General features: G+C 38.1%; 1 protein-coding gene across 2 annotated transcripts; it reads left to right on the top strand.

Annotated features, from left to right (window-relative positions):
- Positions 1-1423: 1423 nt before the first annotated feature.
- Positions 1424-25969, top strand: PPIG (peptidylprolyl isomerase G). Of its 2 annotated transcripts, XM_021534772.3 has the most exons (13): positions 1424-1493; positions 9103-9182; positions 9294-9368; positions 11417-11524; positions 12003-12047; positions 13833-13920; positions 15016-15045; positions 15138-15277; positions 20899-21103; positions 22755-22922; positions 23363-23447; positions 24229-24365; positions 24694-25969. In XM_021534772.3, the coding sequence occupies exons 2-13, from the start codon at positions 9122-9124 to the stop codon at positions 25811-25813; spliced, it is 2262 nt and encodes a 753-aa protein (XP_021390447.2). In that variant the 5' UTR covers positions 1424-1493; positions 9103-9121; the 3' UTR covers positions 25814-25969. The 2 variants fall into 2 exon arrangements, with proteins under 2 accessions (XP_021390447.2, XP_085440507.1); XM_085584381.1 differs by lacking the exons at positions 9294-9368; positions 11417-11524; positions 12003-12047 and having other exon boundaries at positions 9103-9159; positions 13831-13920.
- The last annotated feature ends 1017 nt before the right edge of the window (positions 25970-26986 follow it).

A 26986-nucleotide genomic window follows, 5' to 3' on the forward strand; every position in this document is an offset into this window, starting at 1 on the left:
GGAACTCACTCAAACTAATAGAATAGACCTTAAATTATTTATTACAGGTCTGTGGTATTTTAGAAAAAGAGCATGTATTTTTTTAAACTGGATTAGTTACAATTTTTGTAATGGTGGAATTTATAATTTGGACAGGTTCTGTATCATCTTGCTAACAAATTCCAGATTATCCCATTTACAGTTTGCACAGGCATGCAAGTAACAGAGTGAGACCCAAACCCTGTCAGGTGAGTTCAAAGGGTGACACATAAAGTAATTCTTTGAAGAATGTCAAGCCTTGCGCAAACTCACATAACAATTCCAAGGCATCTGAGAGAAAAACTGTAGCAGAAAACAATTCCATGTTCATATAAAGGAGACTTCGGTAAATCATACAGATCTTTCATTTACAAGATGCTGAACTTTTCACTTCTGGCTTGTGAAGTACAGTTGGATAAAATAAAACAATGCCTAAGCCAAATTAAAAATGCTAGATTAAATGATGATAAATTTTAAATTGGAAACATAGGGGAGGAAATAAGACTTAACAAAGCATGCTGTGCTGAAGCCAGTGTTGATTTCTTGAGCAGATGTTCACTCATCTAGTTCTTCAGGATTTCAGAACTCACAGGTGTCAGTTTCACGTTTTAAATTGGTTTTGGGTTTCTCTTTTTTTTTTTCAGAAAACCGTAAGGAGATAATTGGGTTTTCTTCTTCTAACAAACTTCTCATCAACCAGTCACATAACTTCCATTACTTCCCACTATGTATGTGATTACTGACCCAAATGCCTACTGCTTTGAATTAAAACCTATCAAAGGAGATAGATACATCAGTGCCAGTCTTAGTTAATTTAGAAGGTTAGGCATTGTTATAAACTATAATTCCTTAGTTTTAAGACACATTAACTTTGAATTACAATACATGGATATGAGATACTATTATCAGTTACTCGTTTTTTGCACAGCTGGCCGAAATTCCCTTTTTAATACTCCACAAGCCCTAGCGAGGTGCACTGCTGGAGGAACCCTGTGCGCTCCCATCACCGTGCAGGACGGTTCATTTACCAACCCCTGGCCATTTGGCGAGCTCAGCGGCGGGACAGACCAGCGCTACTCGAGCACGTTTGGCCAGAAAAGGCCCGCGTACCTGCCGGCTCCGCCGCTCCGGCTCCTCGCCGCGCCGCCCGCTCGGGCCTGCGGCGGCGGGGCCGCGGGAGGGGCGGGGCGCCGCTGAGGAGCCGAGGAGGCGGGAGTCCCTCCCCCAGCCGCTCCGGCTCCTCGCGAGCGGCCCGCGCCGCCGGGCTGGGCTGTGTCGCTGCCCGCGGCCCCCCGCACCGTGCCCGGGCCGGGAGAACGCCGCTCCCGCCGCCGCACTCCCCCGCCCGCCCCGGCGCGCCGCCCCCGCGCCGCCGCTCCCGCCCTGCCCGCCACTGACGCAGTCCGTGCCGCACCAGCTCCAACATGGCGGCAGCGCGGCGCTGAGCAGCGCGCGGCTACCAGGGCCGCCAGCGGGTGAGTGCCGGCCGCGCCGCCGGGCAGCGCCGGGCGCCGGCGCGGCCGAGGGAGGGCCGTCGCCCGGGCCGCGCCGGGGGCTGGGCGGACGGTGGAGGAGGAGGTCGCGGCACCGCGGGGCCTGAGGCTCGGTCACCGCGCGGGAAGGAGCCCCGGCCCTTCCCGGCCGGCCCGACCGCCGCTTCGGAGCGGGCCTGGGGCGGCCGCCCGCGCCGCCTCCTCGCGCACGCCCCTGGCGCGGCCCGGCCGCCCTTGTGCGGGGGGCAGGCGGACCGCGGCATCCCGGTGAGGGCGGCCCCTGCGAGGGAAGGCGTGTGAGGAGCTGCGAGTGCGGCCCGAGGCAGGCGGCAGCGGCAGGGGCGGGTGAAGCGGCGCCGGGGGCCTGGCGCACATCGCGCCGGGGTCGGGTGTGCCAGGCCGGCTGTGCCTCTCCGCAGCCCGGCTGGCCGCGGGTCTGTGTCCGCAGCGAGCGCCCTGCTCGGGTGCTGGCTGCGGAGTTTGAATGAGTCTTCCCTCCTCCCCTGGACGAGGAAGGAACGGGGCTGTCTGCGTGCCACATGTTCTCCCCTCTGCAGGCCTCTCCTAGGAAAGTGGAGCCTGTAGGAGCTATCCGTGTCTGGCAGGAGACTCCTCTGCCTCTCTCTTTTAAGGATTTCCTAAGACTTCTATGAGTATTGAGTTTTAGGCTCATTTTGTTTGCGGCCATGAGCAAACTCTTAAGTGCTGCGTTTATATGGCTGTACTTTGAGGCCTTGAAGAGGCCTTGAGAGACTTAAGAGAAATAGCTCACTGAAAGTGTGGACAGAACATCTGTTGTAGTGCTAAACATTGCTTTTAAGTTCAGTCACAATTAGAAAACTTATAAATAATGATAAAGTGATTTTGGCCAGTAGTTTCCTAATGTTTGACTGGTTAAGTTAATTCTATTTAGTAGTCATCTGAGACCTGATTTAAGAGAAGTGTCTGAATATTATCTTGCATATATTCTATTTTCTAGGGTGTAGTTTTTCTGAGAAACTATTTTGGAGGTTTCATGTTTTTTTTTCTATATTGTCAGCAGAAGAGGCTGTTCTTTTGACAATGATAAATGTTACTAGTGGTTTTTTTGGTGTGGTTTCATGCTGTTGGGTTTTTTTTAATCTTTTCCCCACCATTTTGTTTCACTATTCCCATTGCATTGGGGTCCAGCATGGCTCAGATTTTTAGGTGCTACCACAATAAAATTATGGTAACAATTTGTACATTAGGCATGATTTATGAAGCATTCATTTGTGTAAACTCACAGAGCTTGATTTATCCATTTATAAAAACTATGTATAAAAATTTCAGAAATAATGTCTTTTCCTGTATGTGCAGTAGATCTGAAGGGTAGCATAAAAAGAATAGCAGCATCAGTAGTTCTGTGAGAGCACCCTTTGGGACTATATTTCTCATTAAGTCTTCCCATTCTTTCAGTCCTCTTCTGTGAAACAAACATTATTGCTTTAATCAGCTAGCAGTCATCAAGCTATGAAGGGAAGATTTGGGTTTTTTTCCTCATAGGATCTCAGAAAATCTGAGGGTTATGAGGGAATTTAGAGTAAAGAATGTGTAATAGAGTGAATAATTTTACTGTGTTGCAGCATGATTTCTCCACTGCTAGTTCACTCCTCCATGCAATTGTAATTTAGGGGCCAGCTTCCATTTGTAAGAGAGTTAGTAAGTGCCAGGGAAAAAATGTGGCCATCTTCTAATGCAGTGAGGTTTAGGTCAGAGGCTGGGATGAAATATAGAAGGGATCTAGAGGAGCAGAGAAATGAGTAGAACATGATACAACAAGTTGGGGTTTTTTTTGTTATGGTTGACAAATATTGGTTGGCATTTAAAGATGTCTCTTACTGTTGCATGGTTGTTCTTGCCTTACTCTCATCTCCAGTAACAGGTAGAAAAGGATTCCACTGCTGAAATTAATTTTGGGATTTGCATGACTTGGAGATTACACCCTGTAAAAGGTTTTTTTCCCTTTCATACAAAGCATAAACTTGCCTTTTCTTAGCACTTTTTTAAGTTTTAAAATAAAAGTTCATGGATTCACACCAACAAGTGCACCTATTTGTGTACAGACCTGACAGAAAACACCTGTATTTTTACACAAATCATAACATAGGAGAAAAAGTCCTTTCCATGTAAATTAGACAATAGAAAATCATGACTAAGACTCGACAACAAAGATTTTTAGTTGCAAGTGACAAGAGCACGACAAGGTTGGATATTTTACCATTTTTTTCATCGTAGATAACCCTTTTCTAGAAAAAAATAAAGGGGATGATCCAGTAGGAGCCTCTATTTCTGTGTAAACAGTTTCAGGATGTTACTACCTTCCCAGCTGAATTTTATGCTCCTCCAGCTGGGGTATTAAAACTGGGTGTGCATTCATTATACTTTAGCACAAGAAGACTAAATTAATGTTCGTAATTGCAAAAAATCATACTGAAAGTGGGCTAAGTGATTTACTGGTGCAGTAGGGTTAGGAATATGTACTGCATATTTAGGCAGGGCCTATCTAAGGGTGATATTTTCTTAAGTCTCCCTTGCCTCATTTCCATGGAAGACAATGGTTGATATTGTCAGGTGTCTGATTTCCTTCTTTAGAGGGAAACAAATCCTATGTCAGTAGTCTAGTAAATACTTCTAACACTGTTGTAGAGAAGAGGCCTGGTGAAAAGTGGTGTGAATCACTTTTTGCCTGCAGAAATATTGAAAGTTTTATTTTATGGGCAGTTTTTCTTTTGAAGGGACTGTCAGATTGAATGCTTGTAATGCATGATTTTTAGTGATGACTTGAAAGTCTTTCTACATAAATTTCATAGAGCTGTGTAGAAAGCAAATATTTTCTTTCTTGTAGGTGTGTTAAATCCATGTGATTGCAAAGACGTCATCCTAAATCTGAAATGTGTTCTAGTGTAGCACATTATTCCTAAATTTGGCAACAAAAATCCTGTGCTGCTGATTAGTGAAATGAAAAAAATTCATTTCCTTAGATGTCATTGCTGCTAATTCAGAGTGTTCAGATAATGAAATATAGAGGAAAAGATGATGGTGTTTAGGGAAAAATGCTAAAGAAATTATGGAGATAGAGGGTTGATCTGTTCAGGTTTTTGTTGTTCACATCTTTGGTATCATGCTAACACAGCTGCAAGCTCTGTCACAGGAATGGATCTATGAACAAATGATGACTTCCATTTCACAATCATAAATTCACTTCCAGTTTAATCCGTACTGGAAAGAACTTGTAACATTTTTAGTCTATGCCTCTGCCATCACTTTAGGCTGATGCGTGCTGCTGCTGTATCTTTCTGTGGAGGGAGGAGGAAAAGTGTGGTTTTTATGCAGCCATGTAGCCACTTGTAGGCAAGCTAAACACATGGATGTAGGAACCTTCTGTTGTATATCAGCCCTCTTTTATATTGTCTTCAAGTGACTGCAGCCACAGCCTTAAAGAATATATGTTCTGTGTTCAGTTTGTGCATTTGCATTTTCTGAATGCAAAGTTTTGCTTTAAAATACATTTCTGGAGATTCTATATGCCTGTCTTTGAAATATAGTATCAATGTAGTTTAGTCTTGCTGCCTTGGTGTGAAACAAAATGGTAGGAATGTGAATTTTTATACTTCATTGTTTACTTCATTTGGACATTGAATAAAGATCAGTGCAGGTACTTGTAAGTTGATGCAAGGAAGCAAGTTCAAAGGCAAGGTAAAGGAGAAATTAAAAATCTGAAAGAACTGGCAAGCAAGTGAAGAAATATGACACAATGAATTCTTTTCCTACCAAAAAGTCTTTGTTTACTATTCTGTCCTGTACTGGGACTGAAACAAATCAGTAGTTCAGCACAATTATAGAGATGGTTGGTTTTTCCCTCCTATGAAACAAGGAAACACTGCTGTATTGCTGCTTGCTGTCACCTTCTTTGGGATGCATGACATGCTGATACAAAGTTGATGTGCATTTGTGAGGGCTTTCTAGCCTGTTCAGTCAAAAGGCTCTAGTGTATGTTAAAAAGTATTATTACTAGATCCCTGCTAGCACAGGTGATTTTGGAAATAAAATTCCTCAAGATGTGTTTTTTAAACACATCAACAAATATAAGTGATAATCCCTGACGGAAATACTTGTGAACAGTTTGGGATAGTTATCTTTTTCCATTGGCACAGATAATTTTGAAGGAGAAGAGCTGCTGGTAGCCTGGCCTTGATCTGGTCAGCTTTATCCTGCAAGTATTTAAACAAAATAATGAGACTGATGGAGGTGTGAAGTAATGTGAACCCTGGGCAACACAGTTGGTGAAATGTTGGTTGTGGATGCAGCTGTTCTGACAAGACTAAGTACTTTGGTTTATTTGTTGACAATATGCTCTAAGCTGAATGTAATTCTACTTTCAGACATAAAAGAAACAAGCCATTTTTTTAGATACACTGAAGTGATATTTTAGGTACTTGGTTGGCTTTGGGTTTTTTTTGGTTATAGATTCTACTTAGACTTAGTAAGAGCCTCTTCAAATGGAAGGTGGTTGAGAATGATGAATAACTTGAAAATTTCAGAGTAGTACTTGGGCTGGTATCTTGTCCTTTCTTAGAGTTTTGGAAGGAAAAAGTGATCTGACTTACCAAGATTGTCCTCCATAGCACATTTTTGAATGTATGTATAGTAAGCATCTTTTGGGTTCACGTAAAATTCATATTCCTTTCACTAGTGAAATTCTATCAAGATCACAATTTAAAAATGCAGGGTATTGAGGATTAAGAATATCCATGTTCTGATGGAAAATAAATTTTGAGAGACAAATAGCGCAAATCAATTAAGCCCTATTGTTATCAGATATATAGTGCTACTGAGCTTGTATTTTCTGACTTCATTGTTGATATTTTCTGACTTTATTCTTGGCATATTTTTTGTGGTTTTCTTTGTTGATTTTGTATTTAACATTCAGACTCCCTGTACTTGTTTTTAATTCGGACAGGTTTTAAATGATCAGTGCGTAGAAGATTGTGTTTGGTGTTACTACATGAATAGCAATTATTAATTTTAAGGACCATTTGTAACTTGGTACTTTGCCCTGTAGCACAGGAAAAGGTCTGGCTGAAATAACAGTGCAAAGAATACTTAAATATATTGGAGAAGAAATGCTAACTTGGCTTGTGAGGTAGGTGGGATAAATGTCACTGATATCTTAGCCTGGTTTTCTGGGCACCATGAGCTCGAGAGTGAGATACATTTGCTTGGCCTGGTGTCCATTCAGGGGGTTCATACTGACCCATTGCCATACCTGTCATTTAGAATCTAGTGCAGCTGGTGTTTAGGGGATATTATTGGAGGATTTAGGGAAAGTGAAGGATACGTTGGAGGTAATGGTTAGAATATGGACTAAATTTGTTTGTTCCACTCTTCATGAAACAATGTAGAGGTAGAAAAACATCAAACTGAGAAAACTTGGTAAGGATAGAGAGTTGGGTAGAATTCTCCTGATTTCTTTCTCCCATAGTCTACAAAACAGAGTTAAACATTGACTGACATAGGTATATTTATATTCATTTCACAACATGGCTTTAGTCATCAGTGTTTGAAATAAAAATTAAGATAGTTGTCATTTATTTTGGCTAAAATGCTGTATATAAATGTTAAGGCATACCTCTACATTTCTCAAGCAAACTGCTAGTAAAGCAAGAAATTCCTTCTCACTTAACCATTAGATACTTAAATTAATTGAATAGTTGAAGTTTGAGAACAAGCAGCCAATCAGTTGTGGTACTGATGCTCCTTAGAAGTCTTAGAAGTTAAAAATGGCAGTTCTAGCACCAAACAATATTTATTGGTGGTATTAAAATAATAATAATAAAACAGTATACATTGGTGCTATTATTAAATGTTGTAATATTTATTACAGCATTTATTGTGAAAGGTTTCCTTGAAAAAAGTATCCCCATGCAGCTGTGTAGTCTGTTCTGCCCCTGACAGTGAGTGGCTGTGCTTTGGCTGTCTCAGTTCTGAAAGCAGCCTGTCCGCTGCCCTGTGTGATCCCTGCCTTGGGCACACCCTGCCTGCCTTGCACTGCTGCAGTCTGTGCAGCGGGGTGGTGACCTGGGCAGCCTCCTGCTGACCTGATGGCATCGGGGCTTTCAGCTATGGGCATCTTCTCTGTTTGCTTCTCTGCCAGCTACTAAATTGGTTGTACTAATAGGAGAGAAATGCTAATTCAATTCAAGCAGACTGAGATAAGCCTGCTGCTTTGGACCAGTGTCTGGCTTGTGTGTATGAATGTATTTGTTACACACGTAGAGAATATCTAGTGAGATTCTGCATTTTTTTTAAATCTTGTCATGCTAAAAATCACATGAATAATGAACTACTGAGCAGTGTTTAAATTTAAACCAGTCATGCATTGTTCTTGGGAATTTTTGCTGTGTAATCTTAGCAAAATGGTAGGAGTGACAGCACAAGTAGGGAGAATATAGGCTAATATGATTACACTGCTGTCTCAATTTTTTATGGCCACTTGTTCATATGCTGCAAGTGGCAGATGGTGACAATGGCATTTTTCAAGGATGTTCTGTGGTACAGCTATGAGTGCAGCTTTAGGAGAGATGTGTGCAGTATGTCATCTAGCTTTGAGCCATGTTTTCTGGCAATAAGAAATAATTAAGACTGAAAATGTATGGATTATAGTCCAAATTCTGGAAAAAGTATTCCTGTCTTACAGATCCTTTTGCAGTCACTGTTTGTTTTTTGTTTTGGTGGTTTTTTTTTTTTTTTCCCCAGTCTGAAGTAACTCAGAGAGGCTAGGGATTTAGAAAAAGAAAAGAATATGGTTGTACATAATGTTCGGATGTTAGAGACACAAATGGAATTAAGACATAGCTTGTTACACAAAAGTAAAAGGATTTATATAGTCTAGGGCAAAAGCTGCATTAAAATTTTCTATAAGGAATCACAGAATCATTTAGGCTGGAAAAACTCCTTAACATGGAGTGTAATAGTAAATCTAACAGTAGCAAGTCTACAACCAAACCATGTCTTTAAGCAACACTATGCCTCTATACATCTTTTAAATGTTACCAGTGATGGTATCCCAAGATATAAGCAATGGCATGAAAGGAAAAGAGACAATAAAAAAGCAAAATAATTTCACTTAGAAGCAGTTCTGAAACAGCTACACCCTTGTATTTTTTTTATCAAGAACGGTTTGAATCCTAATTGGAGCAATGACTGGTAACTGCCAGCAATTCCTGCCATGACAGAAATGCAGGAAAAGCTGAAATTTGAAAATTGAATGCTAAAGTCTTGCCTGTATCTCACAGGATCTTTTCCTTTTGTATTTCCCCACTTTAACTATGGCACTCAAGTTTAAATTTAATGTTATTGCAGCAAACATGAATAAAATCACTCATCTGGGGCTACAACACATGAAAATGACCTAAAGTACTTGGCATTTTTTGAACTTCAAAAAATGCTAATGTTTGCTCTCTGGGGTTTTTTGTTTGCTTTTCTCCAGTTTTTACTGACTTTTGTATTGACTTACACGTGATTCCAGTGCACAGAAGGAAAAACTAAATTTTATTTTTATTACTTACAGTAGTTAGACTTCTGAAGCCATGGGAGTGAAAGTCCAGAGACCTCGTTGCTTTTTTGATATAGCCATCAACAATGTACCCGGTAAGAAAATTAATGTATCAATTCAGTAGCATGATACTCAGATATGTATAGGAATGCTACAAATACAATTTAGCTTCACAGTAAATATGGTGGTTTTGGTTTTTTTTCTAGCTGGAAGAGTGGTGTTTGAATTGTTTTCAGATGTGTGTCCAAAGACATGTGAGAATTTTCGCTGCCTTTGCACAGGTTTGTGGATTTCACTATTTTATCTGTAATGTTTAATGTAATGCCACGTTAACTAGTTTGATGTCTGTTATTATTAGTGATATTTTCTTGAATATGAAAGTGAGTTCAGCGTTGGTTCTTGTCACCTCTGAATATTTAGCTGATGGCACACATATGATCCTACACATGATGTAGAGTCAAAGCAGTTGTAGCTTTGGCTTAGTATGTTGCAGGGAGTATATACTAACTGACTTTAAATACAGGCACAGTAAGCTGATTTTCTGTTACTAGCACAGATACTACTGTTCACATTATATAACATCATTCAGTCTTGAAAGGTAGCCAACAAAAGGTCAATTGTGTAGATTTACTTTTCAGTCTTATGATACTTTGTGGAATTTGAAAGGTGATCCTTTTATTCATCAGTTGCTTTTTCTGTTATTTTAATTTCTTGATGGACACTGGTCATTTCTACTCCAATTGAAAGTGTAAAATACTCAGTAGATTCTCCCTTCAAAACATTTACAAACAGAATTACTTTCCTGTAGACAGCATGTTTGTTGCAAATACTGACAGTTTAGCAAAACTTGAGTTTATCGTCATAAGAATAACTTTGTGAATACATAAATAGCATATCTGCTTTCTGTCTTCAGCTTTTTCTACTTCCTTTCCTTCCAGCTTTGTGGTTTTTCAGAGCCGGTAGCTGTTAATAGTGAATCCCTCAGCAGTACTAATGTGATCTGAATCAGGTGTGGATACATGATTACAGTCATGCAGTACACCATTCAGGATGTCTGCAGGAATGTAGACATTATCTGATCTGAAAATAGGTTTAATGTCACAAAATCAGATTATCAAAATTTGTTAACAAATTTGAACTTTAATGGATTTTAATGACTGTGACTATGTTAACACATGACTGTGGCATTCTTGATCTGCTGTCAATTGCTCAAAGGTCAGATTATTGAATAAAGGTGTTATTCCCTACTACTGCCTTAGATTTGTGAATTGAAGTCTTCAACAGCATTTCAGGTCAGCAATAAGTGTGACTAAGTTCATCCTCTGTTACTGACATACATAATCAAATTCAGATCCTGAACTAGTTTGCTACCTTAACACATACAGGAACATTGAGAAAAAATACACAGAAAGTTTGATATTGATCATCAGCAAATTATTTAGACTTAATTTTTGTTTTCCTTACTCATCTTTTTTTTCTGGCTGTCTTCATGAAACACAGGTCAACAGCTCCATGTTTTCCTGGCATACTCAGTTAGTGGTACATACACAGCTTCACATTTATCAGAGTTGCTATCAAAATTGGGGCTTTTTCTAGCTCGTCAAATCCATGTGGAGACACCTGTAAGTTTGGAGGAACTGCCCTTGTCAAAACCTGCCAGTTTAATTGGTCAGAATAAGATTATAGGAAGATGCTGTCTAACAGTTTGCCAGCATGAAGAGGAAGTGGTCTTCCCTGAGAAGTCCCACTGATTACTGTTACTTTCAAGGACCCACCACGAGCCATTCATCTTGCTAACTCAGCAGAAATCTTCTCTCTTTGAGCAGGGAGAGGCCATTGTGTTGTAGCTGAAACAGGGTTTGCTTAAACAGCAGATCTGATGCAAGAAGATGGCAGTTGTCAGTCACCATGAGTGGGGGAGGGAATGAGAGTCCTCCTTCTTCCCCTGCCTCTATGGGTTTCTTGCAAGTTTTTATGGTACCTTAACCTTGCTGTCTTCTAACTACAGATCTGATTGTTTCTTGCATGTTTCTGAGCAATACCAGTTGTCATAAATGTAAACTGGATGTTTAGCTTCAGTTAATCTGCATGGAAGTGACCAGAATTGTATCCTAATGCCAGTAAGGAGTTCTTCTAGTATAACTGTAGAGACAGAGACAGTTTCTGCACTGCTTTCTTAAATGCCAGTTTATTACTGGTATTACATGTAAGTGTCTGCCTCAGAAGCCAGAAGATTATTTTGGTTGAGTGCTTTACATAGAACTTTTTTGTAATGAAGATTCTACAGATGCAGAGAGTAATTTTTGGTTTTGTTCATTGTTTTCTTTAGGTGAAAAGGGTACAGGAAAGTCCACCCAAAAGCCATTGCATTACAAGAGTTGTCTGTTTCACCGGGTTGTGAAAGATTTTATGATCCAAGGAGGTGACTTCAGTGAAGGTATGATACAAATCCTTAAAGAAAATTTTGCCACTTATGTAATAAAACATTGCAAAAGTTCTATGTAGAACCATTTACTTAAGTTAATCATTCTCTGGCAGATATCACTGCTTTTTCCCCTTTCTTCTGTGTGAGAACCTGTATAATAAACTTTTGTACACACTTTTGCTCAAGTTATCTCAAGTATTCAGAGAACCAAATACCTACTATTGAAAGGTTAAAGTGTGAGAATAAAGTATTGTATCTGCTGCTGGGAAATAAAATAAAAAGGGAGACTCTTGGTGAATATATGGGAGAATACTTTCTTGTTTTCCACAATTTTTGCTTTTGAATTACAAAGATGCATCTTGATTGTGTTTCAATATCTTGAAGAATTATGTCACTGACCTGGATGCAGTTGCATCAGTATTATGAAGCACCTTCCACATAATATAACTCCTTTAATTACTACTTTTATTGTCACTTTTCATCTTTTAAGGAAATGGCAGAGGAGGAGAATCCATTTATGGTGGCTTTTTTGAAGGTAAGAGTTCTATCAGCCTGTTCGATTTTGATGTTAAAATAAACAATCACCTTTACATTCCGTAGTCTCTGTTCTGTAAACCTGAATTCCATTTTTTTAAAAGATCTTGTCTGGTCTTGAAGGCTTTTGACTGTCCCATTTAAGTTATTTTGCTTCCAAGATATGAACCATTTTAATAAAAGAAAAGCTGAAACTGAATTCCTTTGTATTTGTCCCTTTTACCAGATTTATGTTTTTATTGCTGATTTTAGACATGTACTTTTGGCTCACTCAGCTAGCTAAAAGCTGGGGACGGTTTTCTCTTTGAGGGAAAAGGAGAAAGGTGTGGATGGGGTTGTGTTTCCTTGCAAATTTTTATTTAAAAAATGCACAAAACCCTACTTCCCTGAGCCCAATACGAATTAAAGATAGAGCTTTTCGTTTTCTCACAGTCCTGTTTCTTTCTCAGCCAGTGTTGCAGAGAAAGTTATAGTTGCTGTGTTTCTCAGCCTGTGTTTGTCCAGAACGTAGTGGAGCATCTGTGTTTATTGGAGCAGTTGTGTTACACCTAAGCCCAGGTGCTGGGTAGGTGCCACCCAGGCAAGGTTGAGCCCTTCACCCCTCCAGGATACTTTTTTTTACCATTGGTTGTCTGAGCTTGCAGCACAGCACACACAATAATTATTCACTGCTGTAGTTGGGCCAGGCTGCAAATTTACATTCAGTGGAATGAACAGTTTGCAAATGCCAAAAGAGGGAGGAGGCCTTATCTTGCACAGACTCTCTGATCAAACTTTAGCCTGATTCAGCTTGCTAAAATTCCTAAAGATTATTGCAGCAAAAAAAAATTATATATTCCCATGTTAGTGAGTGGATCCAATTTGGCAAGTATAAGAACCAACACAAATGAGTAGCTGGATTTGAGGAAATGTATGGCTGGGAGAAACGGGAAAATGAGCACAACCTCCACTTATCTTCTGACAATAGCAGGCTGGCTGTCCAACTTGGCTGGATCAATTAACCAATGCACCATAGGATTAGATTGACATTTGATGCTATTGTACAAGTGATTGGAGAGTGAGTGGGACCATCCCTGTCATGGCTAGTGACAGTAGCATTATGAATATTGTACATTTTTCTTTGTTAATACTTCCTCCTGCCATCTGCATCCAAACAATATTGAACAAATGTCCTCATGTCTGCAGTTTCCTTTCCCCAAAAGCCTTTTTGCTGTTTTGGGAAAGAAGGGAGAGGATTATTTCTTACAGGTGTCTTAAATGAAGAATAGTGATTACATTTTACACTTTTTACATTTAATAGTTTCTTTGGGATTTAGTTCGAACTATTAAAAATTCCTTGCTCATAGGAAGGATTCATTGAAGTTAAACTAATTTTCTTAATGACCAGCTTGATAAATTCATCTCTGTCTGTCAGACAAACAAGTTGTTTGGGATTGCTATCAAAATATCTATGTGTACTTAAAAAAAAAAAAAAAACCAAAAAAACAGAACAACAAAATGCCTGAAAAATAGGGATTTATTAATAGTTAATACACAGCTTCTGTTTCAAAGAAAAACAGAGCAACAACTTAAGCAACTCTGCTAACGTTGGTAGGAGAGAGATCTTTTGTGCGAGAATACTAAATTTTAATTTTTTTCCTCTCAGGCTATAAATGATTTGATTTATATTTCTCCTTGTTACATAGAATGAACAGATTAATTTAACTAGGATTAATTTACTTAGATTATAGCATTTACCTAAGCATATATCGTATGCTTAAAAAGTAACTGAAAACACTTTCTTTAGATGAAAGTTTTGCTGTAAAGCACAACAAAGAATTTCTCCTTTCAATGGCCAACCGAGGGAAAGATACAAATGGTTCACAGTTCTTTATGTAAGTATTGAAATGTCTTGAAATGTATCTATGGTTTGCTATTTGTAAGTTGTAAAGGGAATCCTTTTAAATATTGAAGACTAGCTCCTGTGCAAAGCCAAAATGGATGGTTTTTTACCAGGTTGTCAAGAAGTAGCCATTTTCCTAATGTACTTGTTTTTACCCCTAATGTGCTTATTTGTATTTAATTTTCTGTGCAAAAAGACCTTTGGTAGTTTTCAGTAGCTGTGTTCAAACTTGGACAAAAAAGCAAACCTGTTCGTTTCCTGTAAAATTCTGAGTACTCTAATAAATTCTTTTCAGTGACGTGGTAAAACATCTCTTGGGGTTCTCCAAAGTAGTAGAGGGTTTTTTTAAATCACAAAATAGCTTTCCAGTACAGTCTTACTTATAGGTAAAACTTAAATTCTAAAAATACATTGCAGTAGACCCTTTTAAAATCTAAATTATCTACAGAAAATGTTCTCAAAATACATCACTCTTACCCACGTTTCATGGCCTTAGTTAACATAAAGAGTTGTGGATGTCATCATTAAAACCTGATTTTGGGATTTCTAAATGGTCATTACTCCAATCATCTCAGTTTTCTACTCTTCCATAACTGACATGTATGCCTTAGTAATGCTGGTATAGGGGAAGGTTGAGAGTCAGTTCTGCTTCTATGTCAAGTAATCTCTACATGCAGATACTTTTTCTTCCTGCTTTCTCATTGTTTTCTAATGTATAAAAGGTTATTTGCATTTTTAATACAGATTTTTGTATCGGTTCCTGGTAGTATTTATATAATTCAATAAGTAGAAACTTATTATATCCTGTATGAGGATTCTGTATAGAAGTTTATGTGCAATTTTGGGGTTTTTTCAGTAAAATGTAGCAATCGGTGTTTCATTGAATAGGTAGGTTAACATAGAAAACATTAAATATTTTTACTGTACACAAACATAGACTGATATATATTGGTTTTGTTCAATTTTGTTAGTGCACTCAAAATAATGTTCACCTTCCTATGTGTAGATTACATGCTTTGAATGATGACTGCTTTTCATTAATATTGATTTTGTTTTTTCTCTTCAATTTAAAATCTCGAAACAACAGAACAACTAAACCAACACCTCATTTAGATGGGTAAATATCTCTTATTTTCTTAACACATTTTTTGAGAACTGCCTTGAGAAAATTAAGTACTAAGAATACTTATTTTTTTTTATGTTCTTCAGGCATCATGTTGTTTTTGGACAAGTCATCTCAGGTCAAGAAGTTGTGAGAGAAATAGAAAACCAGAAAACAGATGCATCCAGTAAACCATATGCTGAAGTACGCATACTGAGTTGTGGAGAATTAATTCCAAAATCCAAAGGTAAAGTTTAACTGTACATGTGAGGTAATTTTGCTTGTTTTCTTCCATGCTGGCTTCTTATAAAAATATTTAAAACTAATTTGTGGTAGATGATGTCACAGTTGGTGAAAAGGTGTCTGACATCACAGAGCAGTCTGTCTTCTAAAGAACTTAAAAGTTGTTGATGCAAAAGACATTAAAGAACAGTCATACCTGCTTTTTTCAAAGCTTCTCCTGTACTGAATTTTCTTATACTAACTACATTTTAGTACAAAGCTGGCAAGCACTTGTCATATCAAGTAGAGTGCTATGTTAAGATTGGTGGCAAGTCTGACTTTATTTGATAACTGGTACTTCTTTGGAAGGTATTGAACTTGTTTCAGGTTGCTCTAAGGTAACTCTTCCAAACGGGCACTTAGATTATAAAAGTCTGGGTTTGGATCTTTAGCTCATACACTTTATAAGTTACTATAAACTATTTTTAAAGAGGAATATGATAGAACCTATCTTTCTTTCTGGAAAGGATGTCCTGCTCTGCCATGGCAGAATTGAACATAGTATGAGAGCTTGGATCAAGCCTTATTTTCTGAGAGAAGCAGAATCTAAGATGTTCCTGTCACCACGGAGAATCTCATTAGTGGAAAGCCAAGATGCTTATTTTGATTGCTACTTCATTCTTAGCACATTACATACTGGGAAGGGTTGCACAGCACAAGAAAAACTGTTTGTTTGGGCAAAGGAAAATGTAAGCATTTGAACTTCAGCTTTTGTTTTTTCACCTCCTTTTTGGTAATTTCTTGTGCTATTTGGCAGAATGACTTTGGCAGCTGAGGTGATCTCTTCAATACCACAGAATTCCAAGCAAAGTTATCTTTTAGCTCCTGACTTCTGAAAGGTTCTGGATCATGCCTTGTGTTAGGATACAATTATGGTTTTTTTTGACAGTATTCCGGAGCATGGCATCTCTTAGGAAATGCACAGGTGCTGTAACTAGAAAATAAAACAGTACAGGTACAGGATAGGTGAAACCAGGGGATGAGATACCCACTTGCATAGATGTCTTCATTGGATCATCTCACTCCCTTTGAAGTCCACTCTAGAACTCTTGAATGACTAAATGAAACTTTTGTCACGGAGCAGTTTGATGACCTGCAGCCTTTAGCAGGGCTTTAAAGTGCTTGTCATCCAAACAGTGTGTGAAATAAATACAAAAATTTTGTTTTCTCTGTAGCTTCTCTTAAAAGAGAACAGGCTTCTGGAGAGATTTGACTTGTGTTGCCTTTACCCATTTCTCTGTGTTCTTGTACCTCTGACTCTGTACTGCTTCATTCATTGCAGCTCTGGTTTCTATGGTTGGCTTGGTGTGCCAAGAGGGGAAATTGATGCTGGGGTGATGGGATAGCCCAGTCTCTAAAGCTGTAAGGCTCAGTTGTAGATAATAATGTGCAGTAGGAATGTTTGGAGAACATGAAGCTTTATGCACCAGGATCAGGCATGTGAAGGGCAGAGCAGAATGTGGGGGAAGATGGTGGCCCTGATGGGTACTAATGCACAGCCAGTGTGATAAAGATGCTGTGTGAGAGACCATGGTGGAAATTCTAGTGTGTAGAGAATCCTGTTTTTGAAAGGGGAAGGCTGTGTGTAAGACCTACAGTGGGAACTGGGCCACAACTGTGAAAGATGGCAGCATGGCTTGAACTGTTCACTAAATGCCCAGCATGGAACCTCTGATGAGCTATGCTGCCTGAAGCAGTAGAAAAAGGAGGAACTGTGTGACAGCACATCAGCTGAAGCAAATTTGACAAGCTGCTGTCCAAAGGTCACAAATGAAGCAGGAGAGGTCCTTGGACTTGTCAGTTCCTGGGAGGGGAATCCAGACAGGAGGAGCAGTTTCTGGGATGCAGTCAGTGTCATGCAAGATCATCAACAGAGTCATCTAACAGTTGAACTGTTTGTGGCACAGTACTATGGGAGATAAAAGGGAGCTGATTCTGTAAATTATGAGGCAATTATCAAAGAAGGCTGCTTTTAAGAACTTAATTTTAAGACAAAGGAATAAGGAGATTGCCTGTGAGGGAGCTACAGTGATGAATTTCTGTGGGAGAGTACATTAGGATAGCAAGGGGGTCTTAAATATTTATTGTATGAGCTTGTCTGGTAGGCAACCCAAAGAAAGGGATTAGGTCTCCATGGAATGAAAATAGAACTGATACGTGGGTTTAACATGTAAGATGGCACTAGCAGAAGGAATCACACTAAAAAGCAAGGTGCTTGGTATGAGTGGTTTTGTCATAGTTTGAAGTTGAGGGAAGGTGATCTGATTTTCACAAAGTCAATATCCAGATGAAATGCTTTATCAATTATGCAAATTATCTCCTTAGGTGGAAGAATTGGATTTATTTAGGAATGAGTGGATGATGACAGAGCTATGTTACTGGATTCTATGAATTGAATGATACAATGATCGCAGTTACAATGTTGCAGAGGCCTAGATAAGCTTTTAACATGGGAAGATGATCACCTAGCAAAGTGGAATGTTTGTCATATTTTCCTTTCTTTTTCTTTTTTATTTCCTTAAAGTTGTAGGAATAAGTGAAAAGGAGAAGATTAAAAAATTATAAAATAATTTCTCTGGCCAAGTGGTATAATTTTTAGAAGATCTTAAAGTTCTAGGGAAAATCCTGAGTTCTGGGGAGAAAAAAAAGAAAGCAAAGTATTAACCCAGTATTTAGAAAGATTATTACAGACTAGCTAAGCTAGTACAGCTCACAAGAAAAACTGTGGAACAATAAATGTTCTGTTAATTTTCATAAAGACAGGTGGGAGTTTGGTGCCAGTTTTGTAAAAGAGGTCCTAGTCAACAAGCCTGCTGCACTGTTTGAGGTTATATACCTTTGCTGAGCCAAAGTTATCTGGGACATATATTGACACTGATTCAAAACAAACAAACAAAAAATCAAATGGCTTTGTGCAGTGGGTAGTTTTTTATGAGAGTCTCTAGTCAAGATTCCTCACAAAAAGTGAATTTCTAGGGCATTCTGCACAGAGCAGTGCTAGACTTGATTAATGACTTTCTTTGATGTCACAGATTTCCCTGTAGAATCACTGCTTATAAAAGTGTGCTTTCTGCAATTAAGGTAGATTATGGCTGCATTCATAATTTATAAGGTTATTTGATTTGCTATAAAGTAACTATTTGCTTGTCACTGCTATGAATTACAAGATAGTATAATTTGTTCTTTTATGCCCGAATCCAGCTGTTTTCTGGTCTAGTCACTTCTTAATTTCAAGCCATGTGGCTAATATAAGACTTGCTACTAGTTCTGTGTACCTAAGCCCTTTTCACTCTAAGCAGCTGAGATGCAAAGAGTACTTGTCTGTGTCATGCAGCATGATCAGGGTAGCTCACAAAGTCTGACAAATACTGTAGGTCACAGTGAACAGAGTAGGAAGTGATGTATGTTTCAGACGTGGTCATAAGTTGAAAGCTGATCCTTAAGGTAATGAGCTGAAACATTTAGACTGTACATAGAAGTCTATTGCTTGATGACCTTCATGTTCCAGGATTGGTCTTATTTATTGTAATCTGTAGTTGTACAGTACCAGGTTGGTTCAGTACTCAAAACAGCATTTGCTGCTGCACAGAGATGTCACCAGAAAGTACATCCAAACCCTCTTGCCAGATACTCTGTCTTTGCTGTGTAACTAGCTCTGGACTTTTTAGTTTGGGTCTTTTTTTCCCCTGTGTCATTTTAACTCCCTACCTGCCATAGATTTCCCAAATACATCTCCCATTGACTGCTTGCTGCACGTTAAGAATCACATTATATTTGTTGTAGTAACAGCTCACTAACTTGCCTCCTGTTCTATCTACTACTCTATCTATTACTCATTTTAAAGTAGTAATTTTAACATACTGGAACTTGTTACAAGAATGCAGACAAAACTGTCACATATTTTGACACACTTAAAACATGGCAGGAGGAAGAAAGTACAGGAAATCACTGCATTTAATAATTAAATAATTATGAAAGCATGTAAGAAACACTATGGTGCCATATGAGGATTTTTCCCTTTGAATGGACCAAAACTGAGGGTGTAATACATCAGAAACATTTAACTTTTTTAATACTTATTGTATATTTAATATTTAGAGGTGAGGTGAGATTCTTTTTGTTTCATTGCCACTTGGCCTACATCTGGCTCCTTTGATTGAAATTATTTAGAGAAATGTTTGGTTTTCTTTTATAAATATGTACTCATTACTTTCTGTAAATATGTATGTATTTAGACAATCTAAAACTGATACACAACATTACAGAGACTTTTTATTAAATATAGTGCTAAAATAAGGATGTTGAGCAAAAGTTTGTGAACAGACAGCAATTATCTTGGTCTGGATATACAAGAAAAATCAGAAACGTAGAGAATTGTCTTTTGGAAGCATTTTTCAAGAAGCCCTAAAAACTTCTGATGAGAATGAGCTGGTTCAAATCAGCAGGCTGCTCTAAACTGGTAAGAGTACTTGCTAGTTTATACTGCACCTGGAAGACCAATATATTATGTGAGGGAAAGAAGTTTTTCAGTGCATTGTCAGGCTTTTGTTAGTCTGTATCAAGTGAGGCTTGTGAATAAACACATAGAAAACACCATGTGTAAGTCACAGAATTACAGTGTATTCTGAGTTGGAAGGGGCCCACAAGAATCATTATGTCCAGCTTTTTTGGATTGTGAATTATGGACCAGGTGAATGGTCCGGTCCATACCAGGGTCAAGCCTTGGTGCTCTGACCAAGCTCTGACCAACTGAGCTCATCTCAGCTGTCACACAGCTATGACTTGTGTCTGTGATGCTAAGTTGAAAAATAAATGAGATTTAGTGCAATGGAATTGAATTTCATCCATGCTACCAGTGTGGGGATTTGTTAAGGATATAACATGAAAAAAAGTATCCTTAAAGTGTATGACCATAAAAGAGGGCCAGGATTGTTTCTGTTGGGGTACATGCCACATCTCTGATGCAGTTCTGTGAATTAAGCTCCAGCTAGCTTGTTGTCACCCAGAGTTATTTCAGCCTTAATTGCAAGTGAGTGTTTCCAGCACTGTTTCTGCATCCCTGTGAAGAGGAAACCTTTCACCACTCTTTGTATCACTGCTTTCTGAATGTAAGACCCAATAAATTAGTGAGCTTAAGTCAGCGAGTTCTTGGTTTAACCTGTACCTCTTATTTTCTGTTTCAAAATTTCTCTTATTAGTGATTTGATGAAGTTAATCGAAACCTGAAGCTGAAGAATTTTTTTTATAAACACATGTAAATAAATTTTAAAGAATTCTTTGTATGTAGCTTATGTTGTCTAAAACATTATCAGAAACGTACATGGTTCTGCAAGTGCTTGACAGTATAAATTTCAGTCTTAGTTTCATAAATCCAAATTATGAAAATGTCTTGTTTTTCTAGACATATCCCTTATTGTACTATGGAGAAAGAATGTTTTTCCCAAACGTCAGTTTGTTTTTAAGTTTTTTGATGAAGTAATCTCATGACACATTTACAAGAATCTTAGATACAAAATGGGTGATTTTTCTGAGATTAGTTTAGAAGTGTTTGATGTTAAAGTGTGTCTCTGCTATTCTGATCTAAAGCCAAGAAAGAAGAAAAGAAGAGACACAAGTCATCTTCCTCATCCAGTGACTCGGGAAGTTCAAGCGATTCAGAATCATCTTCTGATTCATCATCAGATTCTGAGAGTGCTTCAGAAGAGAAGTCTAAAAAACGAAAAAAGAAACACAAAAGAAATTCCAAAAAACATAAGAAAGAAAAGAAAAAGAGAAAGAAAAGCAAGAAAAGGTCAGTTTTGAGATTTGTTTTGTTACACGTACACCATAGAGTACCATTCTCTTGTCTTCATAGCTACAGACTATGTTTGTAAAAACTAGCGATGCAGGTTTTGCAAGTCTGGGAGACAGTTGGTTCCCATATACAAGAATAAATTTTCTGGTATGATGGTAAAGAGTCATGTTCATGTTTTAAAACATGCCTATGTACTGCAGCATGTAAAGGAGTGAACGAATGAACTAAGACTTCAGTTGGCTTGAAAAGTTGGAGTGGTAGGTTTGAAATGGGTAGGGATAGTTTGTTGCTCTGTACAATTCAGTTTGAACCATATGCTGTAGAACTTAGAAAAATGTAGTATGCAAGAATATAGCAAAATTAAATATAAAATTAATACATTAACGTACTTCATTTTTTTTTGTCTGATATGCCAAAACTCCTACAGTTTCACTGGAAGATAATAAAATTGAGAAAGCAGTCTTGCTTCTGAGAATGTTAATTTGAATCTAATAGTTATGTCATATTTTAGTGTGAGATAAAAGTTGTGTCAGTTTGTCCTGGTTTAAGGCACTTTTGGGAGGAAACTCCTAAAGGGGTCCCTCTAGAAAAGCAGATTCAAGTGGCCCCTTCCCCGAATTGGTTTGGGAAAATATTTCCTTGGAGAAAAGTGGAAAATTTTTATTTTATTTAACAAGCAAAGTATTCACAAGCATAAAAAATGAATATTTAAACAATAAAACCTCTTGCTGTTGTGAAGAGATGACAAATTCAGAAAGGCCTTGTTGTGGGCTGTAACTCGGCTCATGTTTTCAGTCCCTCTGGTGCTGGAATGCAGCGTCCCAGGCCCCGCTGGCCACAGCTGCAAGCTCCTGGTGGTTTTGTAGGTTTTCAGTCCAGAGCAGGTTTGAACAGTTTCAAGAAAAACAAAAACCATAGCCCAGGGAAGTTCACTGCCTCAGCTAGCTAAAAACTAACTAAAAGCAAAGGACAGCTCTCTCTCACTGTGCTGCAGACAACACAGTCCAGAGGAAGGATGCAGGGGAGCAAGTGCAGCTTCTGGTAACAAATTCTGGGCTTCTTCTCCTCCCCTTTGCTCTTAAAACCATTCTTAAAGGTGCAGAACCTAATATCCAGCATAAACAGAACAGATGATTTGGGTTACAAGCATAATAAATTCACCCCAGGACACAGTGCAAATCACATTTTTCTAAGCTAGCAGTGAAATTTAAGAAACATTCACTTAGGGCAGTGCTACCTAAATACTGTTTTTGTATACCTAAGCCCTTTTTACAGAAGTTTGTAAATTGCTTGGAATTACTATAGTTTGTAGACAGTTATATATGCTTGTGTAAACCCGAGATTGTTTTTAAAAGAAAATAAGTTGAACAAAAAGTTGTATCCAAATGGAGAATATTTATATGTTCAGTGTTGCACCATTGTAATTAGTAGAGAAAAAGTATTGGTTAGAAATCTACTGCTGTTATATATTTTGGAACAAGTATATCATGGAGGGAAAAAAGTTGTTTCTGAAATACTTCTCTTTTCTGAGATTCTTGTGGTATCGTTGTATATTGAATTAAAGTAATTTCTTAATTATTTAAATAGATTGAAGGGTCTTCCCTCATCTAAATAACACATAATGCGTATTTTCTATACAAAAATAAAGCTCATCCAGTGAAAGTGAAGATGAAAATACTGAAGCACAGCCATTATCTACTGTCCGTCCTGAAGAAATTCCTCCTATACCAGAAAACCGGTTCCTGATGAGGAAAAGTCCTCCTAAAGTAGATGAGAAAGAAAAAGAGCAAAAAAGCAGAGAGAAGGAAAGAGAGAGGTAATATATCTGGTTTAAGTCTGACTATGTGCTGGCAATGGTACAGTCACATTACTGGTTTAGAATGTTGAATCTTTTCCATATTGAACAGTTCTATGTTGTAAGCACTGCTGGATGAAAAATAGATTTCTCCATTTATTAGAAACTATTGTCTTTGTCCTAGAAGAAAGGCTTAGTCTTTGAAAATGGTTTTAGTGAGAAAAGAATGTATAATGACTGGCTTAATTTCATTTAGCATCCCTTGGACCTGTCCAGTCTGAGTCTATAATTTATTCTATTTTCAAAATTGAAAAACCTGGAAATCTTGTGAAATTATTGTGTTCACAAACTGTGAAAACACAATTGTGGGTTTTCATTTAGTTTCTGAAGAGGTTTTAATATCAATTTTCCTTCTTTTTGTAATTGTACAAATAATATCATTCTCTTTTCATTATTTTTAGTAATCTATCAAATTCACAGTCAACATACCAGAGAAGACTATTAGTCACCAGATCTGGAAGGAAAATAAAAGGAAGAGGACCAAGGGTAAATGTTTGTAATCTGTTCTTCAAAACAAGCAAGGTGGTAGCAGTCTCACTGCTGGTGTTAATAATCGTATTCATTGGGATAGTTGATCTAAAAAAAGTGCATTGTAAGTGATTCGAGGACTGAGGCTTGAAGGAGGACTGAAAAGAGAAGGGGGTGAGAAAAAACCATTCTTTTTTTTTTTTTTTTAATTTAATATGGTAATATTTAAATTGGTGAATGGAATTAGCTCAAGGCATATTCTAGTGAGCACAGAACCAGTAACATCGGTGTCAAGAATGTGGGTTAGACTTCTCCCCTTTCTGGTATGGGGGGCTGTCAAATTGGCTCTTTCAGTATTGTGAAGCCATATGCTATGTGCTGCATGTAATAAATATTTTTAATAACTGAAGTCTCTATCAAGTTTTTAGTTAAAATCCTTAACAAGTGTGAAGTACTGTTTTTGCATTGCCCGTCAAAGATAGGAATCTTCATTGTTAGTAAACAAACATTAGCATTTGTGCAAATTAAAAGTAGCAAAAAACCTTACATCAGACTACAAAAATCCTGATGTAGATCTTGCCTTAAAATCAGTTATTTGATCCGACTTTGTGTATTCCCTCTTTAGTTAAATGTCAGATACATTTTCAGTAACTTAGTAACTCGTCATTGGTATATAGATGTGAAGTGTCCTGTTAGATGCTATGTAGAGCCAAGTACCAGGGGTGAAAATCTTACTTAGGTATCACAGCATGTGAAATTCAAACTAACTAAGGCATGATTTTCTCTTTTCTCCTCCAAGCGTTACCGGACACCTTCCAGATCCAGGTCAAGAGATCGCTTCCGGCGCAGTGAAACTCCTCCACATTGGAGGCAAGAAATGCAAAGAGCTCAAAGAATGAGAGTGTCTAGTGGAGAAAGATGGATAAAGGGAGACAAGTAAGACTATTTCTTTATGGAATATATGCACATGATTTTAATTTTTTTTTTTAGTTCTTAATTTTTTTTGTTGTTGTTGCTTATTTAAAAGCAATACCTATTATCTTGGATTTTCAATAACAATTGCTTTCAAGAAGCCAGGGTGATGACTTGATTATTTCATTATTTAATTGTGTGTGAGTTTAACCATGCTATTGCAAATACATAGTTATTAATAAAAATGATCTGATGTGAAGTTTTAGTTGTGAAGCTGTCTCACTTCTGGTTTAATTTTTCAGAGTGGAGGGAAATGAAAACTTTTAAAAAATTGTATCTTTTTCTCTCCAAGGAGTGAAATAAATGAAACCAAGAAAGATAATCAAAAGAGCCCAGGAAGAGGAAGAGAGAGACGAATATCAGACCACAGGCAAGTTTCTGAAAGTCCAAGCCGAAGAGGGGAAAAAGAGAAGAAAAAAGATCACAAATCCAGCAGTAAAGACAGGGAGACAAGAAGAAATTCAGAAAAAGATGACAAGCATAACAAAAGTAAAGCCAAGAAGAGAGCTAAATCTAGAAGCCATAGTAAAAGCAGAGAGAAATCAAAAAGTAAAGAAAGAGACTCCAGGCACAGCAGACATGATGAAAAGAGGCTAAGATCAAGAAGCAAAGAGAGAGACCATGAGAAAGGTAGAGAAAAAGAAAAGCACTATGATTCTAGAGGGAGAGAGAAAGAAAGAAGTAGGAGCAAGGAGAGAAGTAAAAGAGCAGGCTCTAGAAGTAATGATCAAGAGCATAGGAAGAGCAAAGACAGGGAGAAACGCAAGTCGAGAAGCAAAGAGCGTGAGCATACTAGAGGAAAACACAGCTCCAGCAGCAGAACCAGGGATCGAAGCAAAAGCAGAGATAGGGGTAGGAGAGGACGATCAAGAAGCAGGGACAGGGATCGCAGTAGAAGTAAGGACTATTCAAGGAATAGGGATAGAGAAACAAGAAGGAGAGGAAGATCAAGAAGTAGAGAAAGGAGAGGTACACCAGATAAATACAGAGGAAGAGAAAATAGGAGGAGGAGAGAATCAAGGAGTTCAGAGAGGGATGAAAGTCAAAGCAGAAACAGAGAGAGGTATTCAAATAGGGAAAGTAGAAGCTCATATAAGAGGAATGATAGTGAAAGCCAAAGGAAGAGGCGTTCAAAAAGCCGTGAAAGTAGTAGTCCTGAATCTAGCAGAGATAAGAAATCTAGTAGAGATCAGGATAGAAGTCCAGACTCAAAAAAGAGACCAAGTAGCAAAGAGAGAGAATCAAAAAAATCATACTCACGCAGCAGTAAAGAAAAGGAAAAGACCAGATCCTCAGCAGATAAAGAAATAAACCAAAAATCAAAGAGTCAGGAGAGAGATCATGCCCCTAGTAAGGATAAAAAGTCTGATCGTGAAACAAGTCCTGGAACAGATGATGACAGGCATGGATGAGTTTGTGGACTTAATGTTTCCGTTGTCTCAAAGTTTTAGAGACGTTTTGGGGAACGCCTTTTTTAAAGATGTGGACTTCAGTTTGGTCTTTTGATAATCTATAATCTGGATCATTTGTACTGCTAAAGTTTTAATAAACTTGAAATGAAAAACAAATTACATGTGTAATACAGTGTGCTGTGTTTTAAATATTTCATTGGATTATGTATCCTTCTTGTGTGTTGTCAGCTAGGAAGGTAACTTCCATGCCACTTATTTTTTACCTGATGAATATAGTTCAATGCAAACAATGGCTGCCTGTGAAGAGGCTTGTTCCATATATGAAGAAGAAAGCTGCAGATAAACTACATGTCATCTTAAAGCTAGGAGAATATTACAAGGTGTCCATTACTCCAGTCTTGCTGCATCTGTTTTTCAGTAGGTATAAATCCTAAGGAAATTTATTTGTAGAGGTAAATTATGTTGGTTTTTATTGTAATCACAAAGTGAATTAATTTAAGTAAATCTTTGTACTTCTGTCACTGCCAGCAGTAGAATTCATTCATGTAGTAAGGCAGTCACCTGTGTTTGGGAGTTATTTCCTTGTCCTAAAAAAAACATGTTTAAATGCTCATCAGCATAACTTTTTTCCCCTGTAATCTCTCCATTCCATGCTTTCATGTTGTCTACTGCAGAAGTGAATGCTTCAGACTACCCTTCCTCAGTTGCCTAATAGTGGATGCACAGAGATTAAACAAATTACCAGAATTTACAGTGGGATCAGATAAGGAACAACCAGGAAATCCATTCAACTTTTTGTTTCTTAACAAGTGCATAAGAAAACTCTTGCAGTTCTCCAGTACTGGTTTTTGGAGTAGTTGAAACAGAATTTCAAGTAAGGTTTTAAAACATGCTCTTGAATTTTTTTTAAACTGAAATTTGCTTTCTTCCTTGTTTCCTCTCATTCTAAAGAATGTAACTGTGGATTCCTTCTCATTCTCTACTATGTCCCTCAAACCAATTCCCTCCCTTTTCTGCTTTCCTCTCCTGCCTCTAGGTCCCACCCCAGTTTGTATTTCACCACCACGCCTTCATGTGGAAGAGGAGTTTGGCTTGTGCTGCTGCAGCAGTGCCCCCATATGTGCAATCCCCAAAGAGCAGCTGGTCTGTGGTGACTCAGTGCAGTGGTCTGAA

The sequence above is a fragment of the Lonchura striata genome, chromosome 7, assembly GCF_050655825.1.
Source record: "Lonchura striata isolate lonStrDom1 chromosome 7, ASM5065582v1, whole genome shotgun sequence".
NCBI classification, from domain to species: domain Eukaryota; kingdom Metazoa; phylum Chordata; class Aves; order Passeriformes; family Estrildidae; genus Lonchura; species Lonchura striata.